Consider the following 17,821-nt stretch of genomic DNA (forward strand, 5'->3'; position numbering starts at 1 on the left):
AAACAGTTTCTTGGCAAGGAGCTGCTGGGGTTGCTGTAGGTCTGGGTTCTGTAGGGCTGTGCCTTCACACAGTCACAGGAATCCTGGGAAAGGAAACTGTGGGGATGAGTCAGGGAGGTACAGCTGGAAATGCCGGAGCTTTGGGGACTGGGAGAACTTGTAACAGTTTTGATTTACCTCTTCTGACTGTATGTTTGCCTTCATCATCCCTGCTTCAAAGGCCCTTCATTGCTGTTTCAAACCACATCAGCCTCCTTGCCCTATTCTCCCAAACACTTTTGCCTTTGTGTTTCTTTTTTTTGCCTGTTCAGCTGCTTTTGTAATCCTTGACTGCCTCTCCAGCACCCCACACCAGGCAGAGCTACTGCTGTGTTTGCTGCCACCACTGCTCACCATGGCCAGGCTAATCCCCTCCCTGCACTAACTCCTCCTGTGAAGCAGCCAGCAGGCTTGTCATTAGATAGCCCTAAGTTAATCAAGATGAATAATTAATAAACTCAGAGCAGTTCTCTTTCCTTCATCTGGTTCCTACACAGAATCAAACCATCTTGTTTCCATACCCAGTTTTGTGCTGCCAAAAGCTCCTGAACTTTTGATCTAACTTAGCCAAATTGTTATTAACTTGTATATATTCTGACATATTAATAATCATATTGAAGTGGCTGCTATTCCCTACATCTTTCAAGTTCCCCATGTGTTAAAGCTGAATCAGAATATTTTTTTTAGCCATCACTATCTTCCAAATGTAATAATCTCGTCTCATATTCTGCAAAGACTTTCCAAATCTGTTTTCCCAGCTGCAGACTGAGGGCATCTCTGCTCTTTTCTTGGATTAGTCACTAGGGGTGGAGGGTTTGCTTAAAGCCAGCAAGACGGGCAGTGCCTCTTGCTGTCCACACGTCCGGCCGTGGCTGTGCGCAGGGGCTCGCTCTCACCGCTCTCTGCACAGAGCTCCAGCGTGGGCAGACAATGCCAACACAAAGTCAGTCTTTCTCTTCCAGTTTTTCATTTCAGTCCCCAGTGTTCAGGCCATATTCTGAAATTATTGCCATGCTCAGCATGTGCTTAATGAGTGCCTGCTTTGCCTGCTCACACCCTGGGACGTCTCAGCCCCAGGCCAGGGGCTGCTCATGAAGAAACGCTGGTAGCAGACTTTGCTTTGCTTTGCCAATATCTTCTGAATTTTCTTCTGGATATAGGACTCACCTTTGTATCTCCCTTAGTCCTGTAACTCTAATCTTGACTTAACCCCAAGTCCCAGCCCAGGGGCTCAGCCACATCCCCAGCTGAGCAGTGCCACGATTGAGTCACTTTTGTGGCATCTGGAGCCCCACTGCCTGCCCAGCCATCCTCGAGTGCAGCCCTACAGGGGCTTGGCTGAGCTTTCTGAGTGGCACCTCAGCAGGTGGGCACAGTGCCCCTGCCACCCCTGTCCCCCCTTGCTGCAGGAGGGGAGCTGTGGGACCTTACCGAGGTGACCTCAGCAAGTGGCTGGGGAAGATGGGCGCCCCCGTCCCAGCTGGCAGCCCTGCCCTTGCTGAGCACCAAATCTGCATCAGTGAGCTCAAATGTGCTTTGTTCCCATCACTCTTCTTCACTTGTCATCTTCTCGTGGCAGCCCTCCCCCACACACAAGCTTTCTCCACTCTTGGAGCTCACTGGAGGATTAGTTTTGCGTTTCTTCTCCCTGTGTGCCGCACACCTGAAAATGCCCATTTTCTCTCAGCCTCTCTACACTCACACCATCGTCCTCCCTGCTAATGATACAGGTAACCAGCTGGCTGATCCTACTCCCTGGTGCCTTGCCCTCCAAGTGAGTTTAATAGCAAAAGGAAATGGAAGTGGGAGCTGTGGATGCATCCCTCAGGTCCAGCCTCAGGCACCAACTGCAGTGGGCTTTTTCCTCAATCTGCTTCATGCTGTGTTACACACTGGGGAAACTGATAGGAATGTGATATGTAATAGAAGTGTATTTTTAATCAGTAGCATGAACTACCCTCCCTCTCCCCATGACTTTATTTCCTTCTTAGGAAGGCTATGTTGCACTTGTTACTTTCTGTTTTACTGTGATAGTTAGTAAAAGATTTTGTGCCAAATTTATGCTCAGTGAATTATCCCTGAAATTTGTGGAGCTACAGCAGAGTTTAATTTGGCAGTGTGCAGTTGCTGTTGCTCCCAGTGATGTCTTCAGCTGAAAATCTCAGCTCTTGATTGCCTTACTTAGAGGAAAAGCAGGCCCATGTCTGCAGGCTGTGTCCAAAGGAGTGCCAGAGGCACTGGGAGTAGCTGGTGCCAGAGGCACTGCCGGGGCAGAGACTCTGCTGCTGCTCTGTGTGAAGGAGAGTGGCAGCAATCTGTGCCAGAGGCATTTAGGAAATCTGCCCCTGAAGGCAAAGTTTTCTGAAAGGTGAACAGGATTTTAACAAATGCATTAACATCTATGGTGTGTTCAATACCTTTGATTTTCTTCTTAATGTCTTCTGGTGTAGTAAGTCAGAGGTGATGTGCAGCATCCTCATGATATTGGGGCCAGAAGGAGCATGTTGAATGAAAGCTTAATAGAAATTCAGTGTGCTGCCATGCTGAGCATAGAACTGGTTGACTGCATAAATCTAAATGTCAATTAACTAGGAAGTTTTACCAAATGGAACTATGATGTTTTAGTTCCATGTTGTCAACACATGAAAAGAAGCATATTAATTGAGAAGGGTTAAAACTCTGTATGGGTTCTTTAAAACAAAAAATTAAAAATATTCAAAGTAGGACCAAGATACCACCAATGTTTTCAAGAAGAGGGAAAATGTCAATTATTGATCATCATATGGGCATTTATAAGAATTACCTAAAAACTGAGGAGCAATGAGAAGTTTGTGTGGCAGCCCCAAGTACCCCTGGGTAGAGTTCTGCTGAATAGCAAAATACAGGTTGGTGAGCAATCTAGAAAGGATGATGTTTTATTGAGTCGTGTGGATTGTTGCTTTGGTTGATTTGATTTTTATCCTGTGAGGAAATTAAAGCTCAAGCACTTCCAAACTTGATTATGTTTCTGAAGATCACCTTTGCATGCCAGCTTTTGCCTAGAAACTCACCCGAAGATGTCAGCCATTGAAACCATTTCGTGTGGAAACACTGCTAAGTAAATTCACTAAATGCCTATTCATCCCAGTAAGATGGAGAGTCACTGGAGCAGCAAATGTGAAAATCTGCACAGCTTACTACACAGAAAGCAGTTTCTGAGTTTGCCAAATTGAGATGCAGTCTGACCCTGGGAGGTGTTGCAGCTGACATGGGGGAGTGAAGGAGGAGCGTCTCCAGGTCCTGCCTGTCAGGTTGATTGACAGATAATTCATTTGGTCTAGATAAAGTCAATGAGATGATGAAAATAGTTTACTTGGCTGATAACATTTCCAGGTTGTTGCAGCCTGACCCCAGAATTTAAGCACATTTTTTTACAGTTAAACACATTCAGGTTTAACTTGGTTTCCGTGGCTTATAATAATGAAATATTTTCAAAATACAGTATTATTGATGGTTCTTTTATCTTGAATCTGTCTGCCACCAACTTCATAACAGACTATTGCTTAAATGGTATTGTATCCATGAGGTTGTGGGTTTGAATGCAATTCAGGAGATTAAGATCTTTTTAATGTGATTTATTCAGTTTTCCTAAATATGCTGACCTAGATAAATAGAGAATATTTTTGCTTCATTGTTAAAGAAATAACTGACCACAAAAGCTGTCAAGCGTAAATACATTCTTGGACATGTCAGCTAAAATTTTGCAAATGCTGGTGTCAGATTGCTTGTCATACTAATTGGAATTAACCTTCTAAATTCCTTTGTTCCTGTTGATTATATTGCCTTTTTGACATCAAAATTCTCTTTCGTTATGCATTCCAACCTTGGCCTGTTCTGTGTTACACAATGAAAACAAATAAAATGCCAATAGATACTGAACCAAATTCCCTAGGAAATATCTAGCAAAGCATGTAAAATGGAACTATCAATGCACTCATCTTCAACTGGATTTTCATACTTAAAAAGTGTTGAGCAGTATTATTTCACACATACTCTCTTATAGTGCTTAAAATACCTGCCAAAGGTTGATAAGAAATTTGTTAAGGTGTAATAAAGCTGTGCTTCCTTCCATGTATGCTTTCCTCAGCAGAGGGGGTCACTGAAGTTTAGCAGCAGGATTTAAGTTTTTTTTGGAACCACTTCCTTCAGAGTCTGAGAGTGATCCCCAAATGAGAACAATAAATATATCAATTGCTCTAGACAAAGAGGTTTTCACAGTGTAATTTGTACACCTTTTGTTCTTTCTCTCACAGGACAAATGATCAGCTCGTGGCGTTCCTGTCCAGATACCGTGATATGAACTTCTTGAAATCACACGGGAGGGACAATGCAAGGTGAGCTGGCCCTTTCCTCACCTTATGTTAACAAAGCACTGAGAATTATTGTATGGTGATGGCTTTCCAGAATTACCTGATTGAAGAAATCTCTAGTCCAGGACAGAGAAGTGAATGAGGAGGAAACCCTTTTCTGAGGATGGTTGTTTCTTGGCCCAGAGTGACTCCTTCCCAGAGTCAGAGATGCTTTTGTGGGGACAGAGGCACTAAGCAGACTGAAGTTGCATCCCCCTGTGGACTTGGCACAAATCAGTGTTTGGTGAGCAAGTGGCAATAGCCCCACACTGGCCAGGTGGCCCCAGGCACGCTGGTGAGCAGGAGCTGGGTTAGCTGAGCTCTGCAGCACAGCCTGGCACAGGCAGGGACTCAGGTGAGGGAGCCTGTAGCAGCCTGCAGTGCCAGTAAGAGTGAGGATGGTGGCTGAGGTTCTCACAGTCTACTGAAGTTTGGAGGTCCTTGAATCAAAATCCATCTTCTTCTGCCCTGCACTGGTCTCTGGGGGAAGAGAATGTGCTGTGTTTCCCACCAGTCATCAGTAATACTTAAACTTGCCATTGTGGTTTGAGAGAGAAGCAGTGACCAAACACCATCTTCCAAAGACTTTTAACAACCTCTGCAGGTGAAAGAAGTTTCCCACCTGACTGCAGTGGTCCTGTTTTCCTATTTATTCATAGTTTTGCTCTTCCTCTTTTTTACTGGTTTTGTACCATAACAGCAGTCCTGCTTCAATTCCAGCAACTCCATATGCTGAGTCCCAGTGGTTTTGCATCTAAAAATATTGTTTTATTCTGCTTGGGTCACCAAGTCTTCCCTTTATTCTGTAAAATGTCAAGTGTACCCAGAGAATGTGACACACTGAGTCGCGTGTTCAGCACAGTGGGCAGGCAGAATAACTCACAAGTCTCTCTCTCTCTTCTTGGCCGTTCCTATTCTTGTCACTAGATTTATCAATTCTGTCATGTTCCTGTTTAAATTAAGTCCTCACTAGCATTCATCTTGTGCATGCACAAATTCTATAGCAGGTAGTAAAAAATAATCCTGTGAGGAGTCATATTTTAAGCCAAGTCAACAGTTTTCAGAGGAGAGTCCCTGGTTTGGGAAATGCAGTGTCAGAGTGATTGGCAGACTCAGCTCTAGCTGGCAATAGTGATGGACAGCAGAGTTAGTGGAGAAAAGAGGAGAGAAAGAGTCAGGGAAAAGCAGCTGGTCTCTTGCCTCCTTGCTCCTCTGGTGCTCCCGAGTCTTTTCAAGTTCCCTGAGCTGGCTAAGGAAAATAACTAATGGACTATGACACACTAACATCAGGCTGGTTCAAACATGCCAACTTCAGCTGGATCAGAACAATTTAGATCAATTAAACACACTAAGCTGATATTAATTTAATAATGGAATAAGCTAATGTGTTACTTGTCCTTCCATCACAGGAACAGCAAACTCATTTAGTAGTTCAGCAGTTCTCTTTGTGTAAACATCTAAATACCTTTTCACTAATTACAACATGTCACCATGTTTTATTTTTTTCCCTGGATTTCTACCATAAATTCCCTGTGTATCAGGGAGCAGGATCTGGGACAGGAGTGCAGATTTACCATCCCTATCTGCCATGGTTGCCTAATCCCTGAGTCCCATAAGTGCTCCCACTGCTGACCACTGGATGAATGGACCCTTTCACATTAGCCCTTGGCACATCCCCAGATTTTCTGTCAGGGAGGTAGAGTGGCTTCCCTCCTGCTGCACAGCCCAGGCAGCTGTAGACACACTCAAGCCAGCAGCTGCAAATGCCTCTGAGTAATGCTGGTGTTGGGTAAAAATTAATTCCATTGTTTCCAAAAGCTGATCAAAAAGTAGTTATCCCCTGTTTGTATTGTGAATTTCCAGCTGTATATCCACCTGATGAGAAAGAAATACCTAAAGTGAAGATTTCTAGCCTGATATTTCATGTTTAGTGTTTGAGTGACTCAGTCTTGACTAAACTGGTCAGTGTACCCTCTGCTCTCCCCATCTGAGACACAATTCCCACCTGACTTTCACTGAGTGCCCAGGTGTGCAAGCTGTGCCCACACCACTGAGGTTTATCCCTGTAGTCAGAATGGTGAAGTCCTCTGGGCTGAAATACCTGCCACAAGCTCAGGCAGGTGAGCCAAGAGCAAAGGCCCCCCCAAGCTGTCACCCCGTGTCCCTGTCCCACAGCCAGTGTCCCCAGGGAGCAGAAGGGTGTGCAGTGGCACTGCTTTACAATATTCTCCCAACCTCTTGTGACCTTTGCCTGGGGAATTTCCACAGCTAAACTCAGTGACTTGCTCATTGTAAGAGTAAGGAATGGGGCTTTTTCCTAATAATTTTTCCAGTTTTTAAATCTTACTCCTTGCTTTGTCCTGTCACAGCCCAGGGGAAAAGAAATACCCCATGAAGAGAATGGTATGGCCAAGAGCTTAGTAAGGTCTGGAAGAGAAGCAACAGCCTTGAGGATTGGCAGCAAAAAGTTAAGGAAAAAAAAAAGGACAACTTTTAGAACACAGGCCAGTGTCCATGTTATTGGGCAATAGAAGAAAACTCCCTTTGGATATCCTATCTCAAAACACACTGGAACAGAATTTTTTGTTTAAAACAACTAATTGAAGCCATAATAAGGGAGAGGACACTGAACTATTACTTGCTGCTGCCCTGTGTACAGTAATGATTTATCTGGTCCAAGGTGTTTTTCTCAAAACATGTGAACTAATAATACAGGAGCACAGCATCTAAACATAATTGAAAGCAATGTATAACCCTTGCTGATAGTTTTAATTTGTGGATGAATAATGGCACCTAATCAATAAGCTTTTCAACTGTCTAAGTCTGCCTTGTAAACAACTAAAAACTCTTAATTTTAAGTCATCATAGTCTTTGGATCATACAACAGAGGAAGATTAGAAGTGCCATCTTAAAGCTGAAATGCTTGTACAGCTCAATTACAGTGCACTTTGTATTCAAGCCATGTTCACAATCACTGCATGTTTTACTGCCAAATAAGGAGAGAAACCAGGCTTCCTTTTATAGAGTTAAGTTTTCTTTTAGTTATTCTAAAGTCATGAAAAAGTGCATCGCTCTGATTTTCTTTTAGTGGCTTCAGCAAAGAGAATGGACATGAAAATGGCTTCTTCACTCAGCTGGAGGAGCATTATTTCCTGACAGAGGTGGATGTATGAAATGAAATTGCACACAGTGGCTGGAGTTGTTACGTTGTGCTTAGTGAGCAACACATTTCCCCCTCTTTTCGGTGTCTTAGACTATTAAAAGCAAGTGAATAACCTGGTAGTTGTATAAGTTAATGCAATTTGGAACATGCAGAAGATTTTTTCTTTTTTTGGCAGGAGCAGCACCTTTTGGATGTATTATAAAATATAAAGACAGTCAAATGTGACATCTTCAATGACAGGCAGGAAAAGGGTAGGGGGGTTGTATGGGAAGCTCTCCACAGCAGTCATTTGGGAAACTGTAAACATGCTGAGAAGGCTGGATGCTAAATCTTAGAGGAATCTTGAGCTCATAGGCAAAATACAAATAGCTAAAGAAAAGACCCTTCGAGTTTTGGTATGTGTCCATATTCTTCTGCTCATTTTTTCTTCTCATTACTGCTGTTCTTTGCAGTTGTGTTGTCCCCTTTCTGGTTTCTGGGTTCCAGATAATTTTAGAGGTGTTGGTGAACTGTACCCAGGAGCATCACAATCCCATCCCCGTTCTCAGAGGCTGGAGAAGAAACCTTAGCTGCTGAAGGACTGGAGCACATTCCCAAAATCTCTGCTGCTGGCACACATCTGTTTCACCCCGTTTCAGACATGCCTTTTATCCCCAGTGGCACACGCTGTTTGTTGTGTGCTCTGCGTGGGGCTGGTGGGGGTTTGGTGGTCAGTTAAGAAAATGGATCACACAGTAAACACTGATGTGTATTGCACTCATGAATTGCCCAGTAAGTACCCAAATACTAGGGGGAAAAAATGGATTCATTATCTCTGCTGCTGGAATACTTTAACCACATGTCCTAGCAGCACTTACACTGCTGCTCATGTAACATATTTGGTGGTTCCTTTGGCACAAATTAACCTCAGCCTCATACTTTTTTTGCTAAATTTTTTAGAACACTTGAGTATTCTGGAGCACATGGACTAAGATCTATTTTTTGCTTGGAAGTAGTTCAGCCCAACAGTTGCATGAGAAGTGTAGCGACTGAAATAGCAACATGCATCTTCTCTGCAAAGAGACTGCACTTTAAAAATGTAGACATTACAGCTAACTTTCAGATGTTCTTAGTGCTTTATGTTAAGCATTAGGGGAGCCATAAAGCCTTTACTGCTTCAGCTTGACAATTCACCTCCTTGTAGGGCTTTTATTTCTGCTCAGTTTTGGAAAACAGTGCTCTAAGCTGTCAATGCAAAGAGAAACAAAACCAGCCATAAGTCTTGATGTGGGACTAAGGAGGATGTTCTTTGTTCTAAGAGAGTACAAGCAAGATCATCTGCTGGTTCAGGAAGGTGCTTTAAGTGAGAAGGTTTGAATAGCCATACTTTATGGGGCAAGGACAGAGTTAGGAAGGAGATGAAAATTGAGATACTGGTAAAATAATCAGGAATCTTATTGCTATCTGAGAACATGGAACAGCACACTTCATTTGCAGCCATGTAGACAGCCCTGTCATCTGAGGTCCTGAGGCATTTCAAAAAATGGTTATGACAGGAAACATCATTTTCAGTTGCAGAGATGTTGTTGGCCCTGGTGTATCCACAGGTCAGTGGCCTGATTTGGAAGCTTGAAAACCTTTATAGAAGGGACTCACACTTGCCCTCAGTCACTAGAAAGGCAGTGAGGAGAAAAGAAACCTCCCAGAGAAGACATTTACTGGAGACTGATGGCAAAATGCCAGGTTTCATATCATTGAATCTGTCTGTGGTGAGTTCATGTTACATCTCTGCATGCTATCATTTGCAGTTTTGCTTATTTAATATCAAAAGAAACAGAATCACCTGAGTTGTGGCTTCCTTGATGGTGAAGGGAAGCCATTTCATTTTCATTCTAAAAGCTGTTTCAGTGTTGCTTAAAAGATGCCATGTAAGTGAAGAGTGGGGAAAAGAAATCCACAGGAAAATCTTTGACAGTCTCTCTCTTGAGCTTTATGCTCACAAGGAAATGCATGGAACTGTTGACAAAACAAGACAGTTCCTGGTAGAGTCATTACTGCAAAAAATAGAGTTTGAAAGTTTCCTGCAACTAGAAGAATTTTAGAGGTTTTTTTAATTTTTATCCCTGGCCTGCAACATTAAAATATTGAGAAACAGTGAGGCTTTTTAAGACTTTCTCTGAAAAAGAGACTTCACCTTTGAAAGAGAGAAGGTGGAAAATACAGTTTTTCAAAACCAGTGGAAGATGATGTGTAGGAAAAGGTGGTGAAGAAGAAAGAATAATGAGAAATTTCTTCTAAATAGAAGGCAAAGATATGTTAGGACTAAAGTATTAAATGGCTATTCTGGGAAGATTACATATGAAAGAAGCAGAAACAAATTATATAGCATGAGGTACCTATTGTAAGCTTGAAAAGTCTAATCATATCCTTATAGACAGAATAATGACCAGATAAAATGTGTGTATTCATCAGCTTCCAACAGCATCTCATGTGGAATACCCTGAGTGCCATGGCTGCTTGGCTTCCATAAAGATGCAATTGATTGAGAAGGGACACACTGAACATAATATTTCAAGGTGAACTTGTGTCTTGAAAGAGATATTCAAATTACTGTACCATTTTTGCTGCACTGTAAATGATCTAAACTTTCTATTGCCCAGGGTGTGTGGCAGCAGTAATCTGCCCCAGGTTTAAATGCACACTGAACATAAAACATACATTGAAATGTTTTTTTTCATTTTTAACACACACTGAAAACAACTGTGGTAACATGGACTGTCAAAAAATCCTTCCAGTAGAGCTCCTTGTTCCCATGAGTTGCTGTTCAGGTTCTGCAGACCCAGAGAAGCTCCAGGAACAAACATCACAAACTGCATCTCTCAGCTCTGTCTCACTTCTGGTGGCTGGGTCACCTGGGTCTTCTGCTCTCTTGTGGGACATGAAGGGGTACAAACACTAATCACATTTAAAAGTGAGATTTCCCTGTGTTCATTGGAAACTCCTGAGCATTCAGCACAGTGGGCAAAACTGCTAGAGCATTTTAATCTGTGTGTTTATTTATGGCTTTGCCTTTTTCTCCTGAAATAAGCCCGATCAGGAAATAACACCAATCTTACTAGAGCAAATTCAGTCAAGAGAGAAATTCTTTCTGATACGGTTGATGTTTGTTTCTGCATTGGCATTAAAGCTTTGGGGGATTGTTGAGATAGTAATGTATTTAAATATTTTCTTCTGAGTAGGGGAATTAACAAAAGATAAGAATTCTGCTCTCATAACATTTTTGGCCACATAGCAATTGCATTTAGGATGCTATAGTTAAAGCACATTGAAAAGCAAATTACAATTATTCTTTCTCTTTTCTTCCATCATTTCTGTCTGTACTGAGAGTTATTTTCAAGGCCTTTTGAAACAGCAGAAATTGTTTGTTCTGTGCTTTCCACACGATGTGTGTCACACTGGGTAGAAATCTTCCTCGTCTTGACAGACTAAGTAGGTGCTATTTCTGCTTGACACTGCTCCCCTTTTCAAGCTTCAACTCCATTTTGGGAGTGGGGGATCAGCCCTGGAGGCTTTCAGCAGGACAGGAAGAGGTCTCAGGAAACATACTGCAACATCCTATCCTTAGAACAACAGATGAGTATCTGGCACCATAGAGACATTGTGTTGAAATAGCCAATTGTTAATTATTTCACATGTTGTAAATATTGTTTAACCCTTGGTAGAATAGAGCTACTCATGGAAATGGAGTGAAATCAGGGTCAGCTGGACTCCAAATATTCAGTGGAGACCAGGATTTCCACCCTGAGCAGGCAGGGAATGATTCTGCCCTGCACAGGTTTGGGATTCATTAATCTGCTTATTGTGAAGAATTTTTCAGTGCCTGGTTTATGGAGATGTATGGTAGCCTAGAGATTGCTCACAAATTACTTCTTGCAACTGCTGACTCAAGATTGTCAAATTATTGTTCAGTGCTTTCTAGTTGGTCACCTAAACTTCAAATTACTGTTTTGTGCTTCCCAACTGATTGACTCTGGTAGGTGTTTGCAGGGTGGCTGTGCAAACACTGATGGCAAGTGACTCTCACATTTCTCATCTGTAAAAATATTTACTTGCCTTTTTGCACTGAAATGGACTTTAATCCTCAAATTTTTGTCTGAAGACAATTAAAAGAGGAACAGATAAATTCAAAGCATGCAGAGCTTGTCCACATACACTCAGGAAAACATGGACATGATGCTAGTGGAGCCCCCAGCCCTACAGATTCTTGCTTTGACATTGGCTTTGGACTTGTGAGGGATTGTCTCACTGGAGTTTTGTAGCTTTTATTCACAGCTTTTATTCTTAAATCCTGAGTAATGATGATGAGGTCCTGGGTAAGCGCACCTGGTTAGCAGTGAAATGTCAGTGGGTGGTTTCCTAGGCAAGAGGCCAGAAACAGGAAACATTTAGGAAGAAACCTTTTTACCTTAAAAAATATATTCTTTCCAGAAAAAAACCACCTTTCAGTGATAAAGTTACTGGTAAGTTGCATATAGCAATCTGAAAGCCTCCAATACTTTAGGAAGTTTTACTCATTCATAAACTTCAGGAAACAGAAAACAGCAAACTCTGACTTACATACTGTGTAAGCACAGCATTCAGGAGCAGGGGTTTCTACAAGTTGCTGTGGTTTGCAGTGTCCCTTGGAGAAATCTATGCAAAAGGAGGATATTTAACTGGGATTTGATTTGATATTAAGTAACTGTGGGACAATATTTATCAGCAGTTGGAACATATCATGAAAGCTGAGCTGTGTTTATACTCATGTTGTAGGAGTATGTGCTACACAAGTTACAAATGCTTTATGTGTTATACAGTCCTAGAATCTTGTCTGAAATGCATTTATAAATATTTAAATAAACTCCAAAGTAAGAGGAGTTCCCTGAGCTGGGTTGCAATCATGAGCTGCCTGGACTGACATCTATACCCAGTGACAGACCACGTGCTGCAGGCAGTAGAGGTTTTATAGCAAAGTATAAAAATAACTCTGGAAGCGTGTAAACTGTGAGGCTGCATCCACACACGGGGCACAGTGGCACCTTTCATGTGTGTCTGTGTCTGACTGCTGAGCTCAAGTGCCAACATACCTCAATATCCCATGTTTCCTGTACTTTTGAGTGTAATCCCAGGCCCTCAAAGCTGGAGGCTCTTTAGGAAGAATTAAAATTGATAAGGGGAAGCATAAGATGTCTTAGATTGAGTGTTCTATGAACTAAGGCATGCTTTTCCTAACCCTAGTCTTATTTTAATTCTATTTTCTCCTGGTTGACTCTTTTCCTATCATTTTTATTTTCCTCCTGTTGTTTTTTTTTGTGGATTAGAAAAAAGGCCAGTTGTCTTCAGCTGCCATACCTTGGTTCAGTTGGATGTCACTGTCCTGGCCAGTGCATTTGTGGCTGGCAGAGGTGTGCCAGTCTTACCTGATGTTCAGGGTGACAGGAAGCACCTAAATTTTTTCATAATGACTAAGATTAAGGAAATGCTATTCCTAAGTATTTTTATTTTTTTTCCTATTTTAATTTGGGAGTTATCTGCAAGCTGTTTTGTGAAACCCAAGAGAGAAAGACAAGGGGAAAAACACCCTCTTTTTTTGCATTTCATTTGCTCTTTCTGAGGCTTGGCCTGGCTTTATAAAATCTACTGTTTTGGTATTCCCTTGAGCATAACCAGAAACTAATGAAATACAGCAAAAGACTAGAAAAAAATCAGTAGGGTCATGCTTTTGCCCTCCATCTTCCTATCTTCCTTTTCAGAGGTGGCTGCAATCATTCTTGGATGGCTAGTCAAGAATCTTTATGAACTGTTTGTAGTGTTCAAAAGTTTTTCATTTCTTGGAAAGGCCTATGTGGCATACAAATACCCCTTTCCCCTTCCCTCAGGCAGTATTCAATGTGCTTAGAGTTCTTGCCTGCCTGAGTGCCCAAATCACTATTGCTGGAGCAGCTGGGAGCATCAGTCATCCTAGAAGAGAGCCTGGAGGGGAAAGAGGGAGCCTCATCCACCTTTTCCACTTTGGTTGCAGTTCATCTCTCTGTGCCAGCAGCTCCCCCTATTTAGCTCCCAGCAGATCCGAAATACACTTGGTCCTCTTGGCTCCCAGGGAACATAAATGAACACAAGCAATCTCCAGTGGAGAGCTGTGTCTTCACAGCCCCTTGTATAAATCATTGCTTGGTTGGCCACAGAAATTATTTGCTTTGCTAATGCCTTATTCCACTGAGGTGTAGTGACTGTGTGTGAAGAGGCTCAGTAAGGTTGATCCTTTTGGAAATCACCTGCTCTCTGTTCAGCTGTTATATATCTGGAACCTGGTGTGATGTTTCTAGGAGGGTTTCAAGAAGCACAAGCAAAAGGTAATTTCTTTGGAGATCTCTAAAGGCATTGCAGCTCTTCAGCTGGGCTGTGCTGCCTTGCTGGAGGGTGAGTGATTGGAAAGTACAATTATTTCCTTCTACTGACCCAGCTGTATAAGATCTGGGTGCTGAGGTTTGTTGTGAAAACACCTGTACTTCCAGGAATTGGCTTATTTCACTCCATATCCTGAGATTTGCTTTTCCAAGCCATTAGCTCAAAAACCCCATAGAACTGTGCATGTATAGAAAAAAGGAGCCTGTTAACTATTTTGGAAAACATGAAGCTGTGAGTCAGGATTTGCTGGGACCTTCTCACCTCGAGTGTGGTCGTGCTCCTCTGCTGCTGGGTTCAGACAATCAGGCTGAAGCTGTTGTAGTCCCAGGGAGCTGGGAGCTGTCGTGTCCTACAGGCTGAGGCAGTTTCTATGTACAGCAGTTTTTGAAATAGCCAGGTGGGTTTTTTGTTTGAGGGTTTCTATTGCAGTCAAATAACCTTCTGTCTGAAAGGGAGAGTAAAGGATGATAAATTGGTAGAGATAGCAGCTGAAAGAAATTACTTCATGGAAAAGAACTTTCTGTTCCTATTTAAATATAGTCGATGAAGTTCTGTTATTTTCTTAAAATAATTAACTCTAATGAGCATTTAGTTTTGAAGAGAAATAAATAAATGACCAAACTTTCAGGCACATTAATATTTGATTTGGAGATAACTGCATAAATATTGAATTTGAAGATTACATTCCAGAGCACTGCATTAAAATTGCAAGACTTCTCTATTATCCTTCATAATGGAACATGAAATTAGAAACTTGTTCATGGAAAGAAAAATTTCTCAACTCTCATTTAGGCGTTTTCGGTGCTGTTGTGTTAACAGAGGAGCTCTTCTCATACTGTGAAAAGAGACATAGCTATCAGTAGGACATAGACCCTGAAGTCATTTATGGTCCTTTTGAAAATTAATATGCACCATTTCATAATTGCATCTCAGTTCTTTGATTGGTATGGAACAGAGCTTGAGCCAGGGAGCTGGCCTACGGGATTAATGCTCATGTTTCCAGATGCAGGACTCCAGAAAGCTCTGGTGTTTGTTGTTCCTTAACTTTTATTCTTTTCCCTTTCCTTCAGTAGCATGGGTTTGAGGACCACTGAAATATCACTTGACTTGCTAATCCTGAGCCATCCTGGCATAGCTGTGTGTGGTTCAGAACAGGGAGGCTGTGCCTCTCTCAGCTGCTGTTACCCTGCAGGTCCTGCTCCCAGAGAGGGCTGGGGCTGGGGGTTGCTGTAGTGTGAAGAGCATTTGTTACTGCTCAGGACATGAGGGATGTGTCCAGTGCTCACATCCAGCGGGGGTGGATGTGCTCAGTCCCCCTCAGTGCTAATTCACGGCTCCCTGCTTCTCCTCCAGGGAAATCATTCCCAAATGGAGTAACAGAAACCTGGATCAGACCATCTCAAAACAAGAGTGAGCATCCAGTCCAAAGTGTTTTCAAACACAGATTGATTTCCCAGCTTTTCTTCTCTTTTATTGGTCTCAGATAATTCATTTCCATAACTTTGCAGTTCTGCGGTTGCTCCTTTTATTCATGGTTCAGCAATAACAAAACATTGTTCCCCAGAGACTTGAAAATGGAGCAGACTTGCTCAATCTACAGCAAAGACCAATACAATGGTATTTCTTCCTAATTGACTATATCCCTATAGAAAAATTAATGAAATGATAGCATAAGAGAAAATTGGGCATTTTACCTTTATGTACATTTCCCGTTTTTTAAAAACTGAATTTATTTAGAGAGAGAAGATTATATTTAGTTCCTGTTCATGTTGCAGTTCTTCTGCAGTGGTTTATTCAGAGTTAATGAAAATTATGGACTTCCCTGCCCTAGAGCTCTGTCACCTGCATAGCCTTAGGACAGCACAAGGTGTAAATGATGTTTAAAAGCAATCTGTTGACCTTTGTCTCTGTAACTGAACATATAACTGATCAATTATTTATTAAATCTCACTACATTATTTATGAGTAGAACAGAAATATAAACAAGTGACCTTTTGATCCTTTTTTGTTTGAGAAAGTAGCTTTTTATTTCTAAAGCTCCTGATGATAACAAAATACAAATTAACTTTTAATGTCTCCTCTTGCATTGCCTCAGATTTATCAGGAAACAAGGGCTGGATCGGCTCTTCCTGGAGTGCGACACGCACATGTGGCGCCTGGGGGACCGCAAGATCCCAGAGGGAATCACAGTCGATGGAGGGTCAGACTGGTTCCTCCTGAACAGGAAGTTTGTGGAATATGTCACTTTTTCCAACGATGATCTGGTGACAAAGATGAAGAGGTTTTACTCTTACACACTGCTTCCTGCCGAGGTATGTGAATGCAAAGAATCCCTCTCTGTGTTCAAACCTGCGGTGTTTGTGCTTGTGCCAAAGATCTGACCAGAGGGGCTTTCACCTGATGTCACTGGGCTTTGGAGCACCCCACAGTGGGTAATGAAAATTTTACTTCTGTGATGAGTAAGCCCTTTAGGGTTAGAACATCTTTTGCAGTTGTTTATTGCTTTGTTTGTTTGTGGGACTTTTTTGCAGAGTGGCTTTGTTTTGTACTTCTAAGCCTATTAATCTGTAACTGAACAACCAAAAATCCAGCTGCCCTTTGCTTGCAAATTGTTCCTGCACAAAGCTTTTGAAGGATATTAGAGATGGCGAATTGTCTTCATAAGTAGCTTTCCTTGCTATTATCCAGTGCTTTTCTTTAAAAATATAAACCCTGCAAACAAAGGTTTATTGTTCTGTTCAAAACTCAGCTAGAAGGCACAGTCACAAATCATTTTGATCACTCAGGAGTCGCTCTGGCTGCAAGTGATGCAGAAGGGGAGTGCACAGCAGTGTGGGGCTGTGCCTGGCATGCAGCAGTGTGTCAGGAATTGTGCTGTCTGCAGGGAGAGCACCGAGCCATGGCTGGCAGCCTGTGCTACACCTGCCCCAGCAGGTACACTGCTCCCCTGATTGCCAGGCTCTGCTCCACAGGCTGCAGCAGTCAGCCAGCCAAAGAAGAGCTGATGACTGCCTTTAAACCCATAACTGCCCTGGCTCCTGAACATTTTGGGGGATGGATGACACCAATCTTGCAAATCTAGGCTCGTTAGCTTGTGGTGGAGCACAGCAATTGTTATCTTTTGACAGAGGTTTATTATTCCACATACATGTTGCATAATCTTCTTTTAATCCCTTTTCTGTTAAAAATCACCTTTTCTCTCTACTCTGATAACCTTTTCATCCATTATCTATAGAAATTCCTGTATTGCTATAAAAGGACATAGGGCAATGGGTAATTGGGTAGGGTTTTTTTTCCCCTCTCGCTTGAATGAGAATGGATGCCTTTATGGGTTTAACCAAACAGTTCAAGCATAAAATCCATATTCACTGGGCTGTCATTTAACATTAAAAAGGGTAGGGGGATTATTTGGGGGCCAGCCATGCTAATGCTATGCTGGTTATTTATAGATCTTACTATTGCTGATTTTAAAGAGAAGTCACTGCTCAAAAAATGGTCTCTTGCAGGGCTAAAATTGATGATATTCCATAGGTTTTTTCCTACAAAGTTTTCTTTACATGATACATAACTGGTTTTGTAAAATGGCCCTGCCTTCGCTGACCTGTTAACCTGCTATATCAGTCCCCATTACACATGGTTTATGTAATAGCTGATATTATGATGGTATAATTAAGGTTGCCCAATAGGAATTCCATGCTGCCATGAATCAGCAAATAAAGACTTATGATTTCAGACGTAAATGCAGGAGGCAGAATGTCCTTTTGATGCTGAGGGTGAACTGTATGTTTCAGAACAAAGCCATTCA

General features: G+C 42.1%; 1 protein-coding gene across 2 annotated transcripts in view; it reads left to right on the forward strand.

The window, feature by feature from the left end:
• The window catches only part of XYLT1 (xylosyltransferase 1), a 178,697-nt gene that overhangs the window by 133,548 nt on the left and 27,328 nt on the right, over window positions 1-17,821 (forward strand). For both annotated transcript variants that reach the window (XM_058849974.1, XM_058849975.1), the window contains exons 5-6: window positions 4,332-4,412; window positions 16,112-16,328. In XM_058849974.1, the coding sequence (XP_058705957.1) occupies window positions 4,332-4,412; window positions 16,112-16,328 (298 nt within the window). The remainder of the gene's footprint in view (window positions 1-4,331; window positions 4,413-16,111; window positions 16,329-17,821) is intronic.

Source organism: Poecile atricapillus, chromosome 14 (assembly GCF_030490865.1).
Source record: "Poecile atricapillus isolate bPoeAtr1 chromosome 14, bPoeAtr1.hap1, whole genome shotgun sequence".
NCBI lineage: Eukaryota > Metazoa > Chordata > Aves > Passeriformes > Paridae > Poecile > Poecile atricapillus.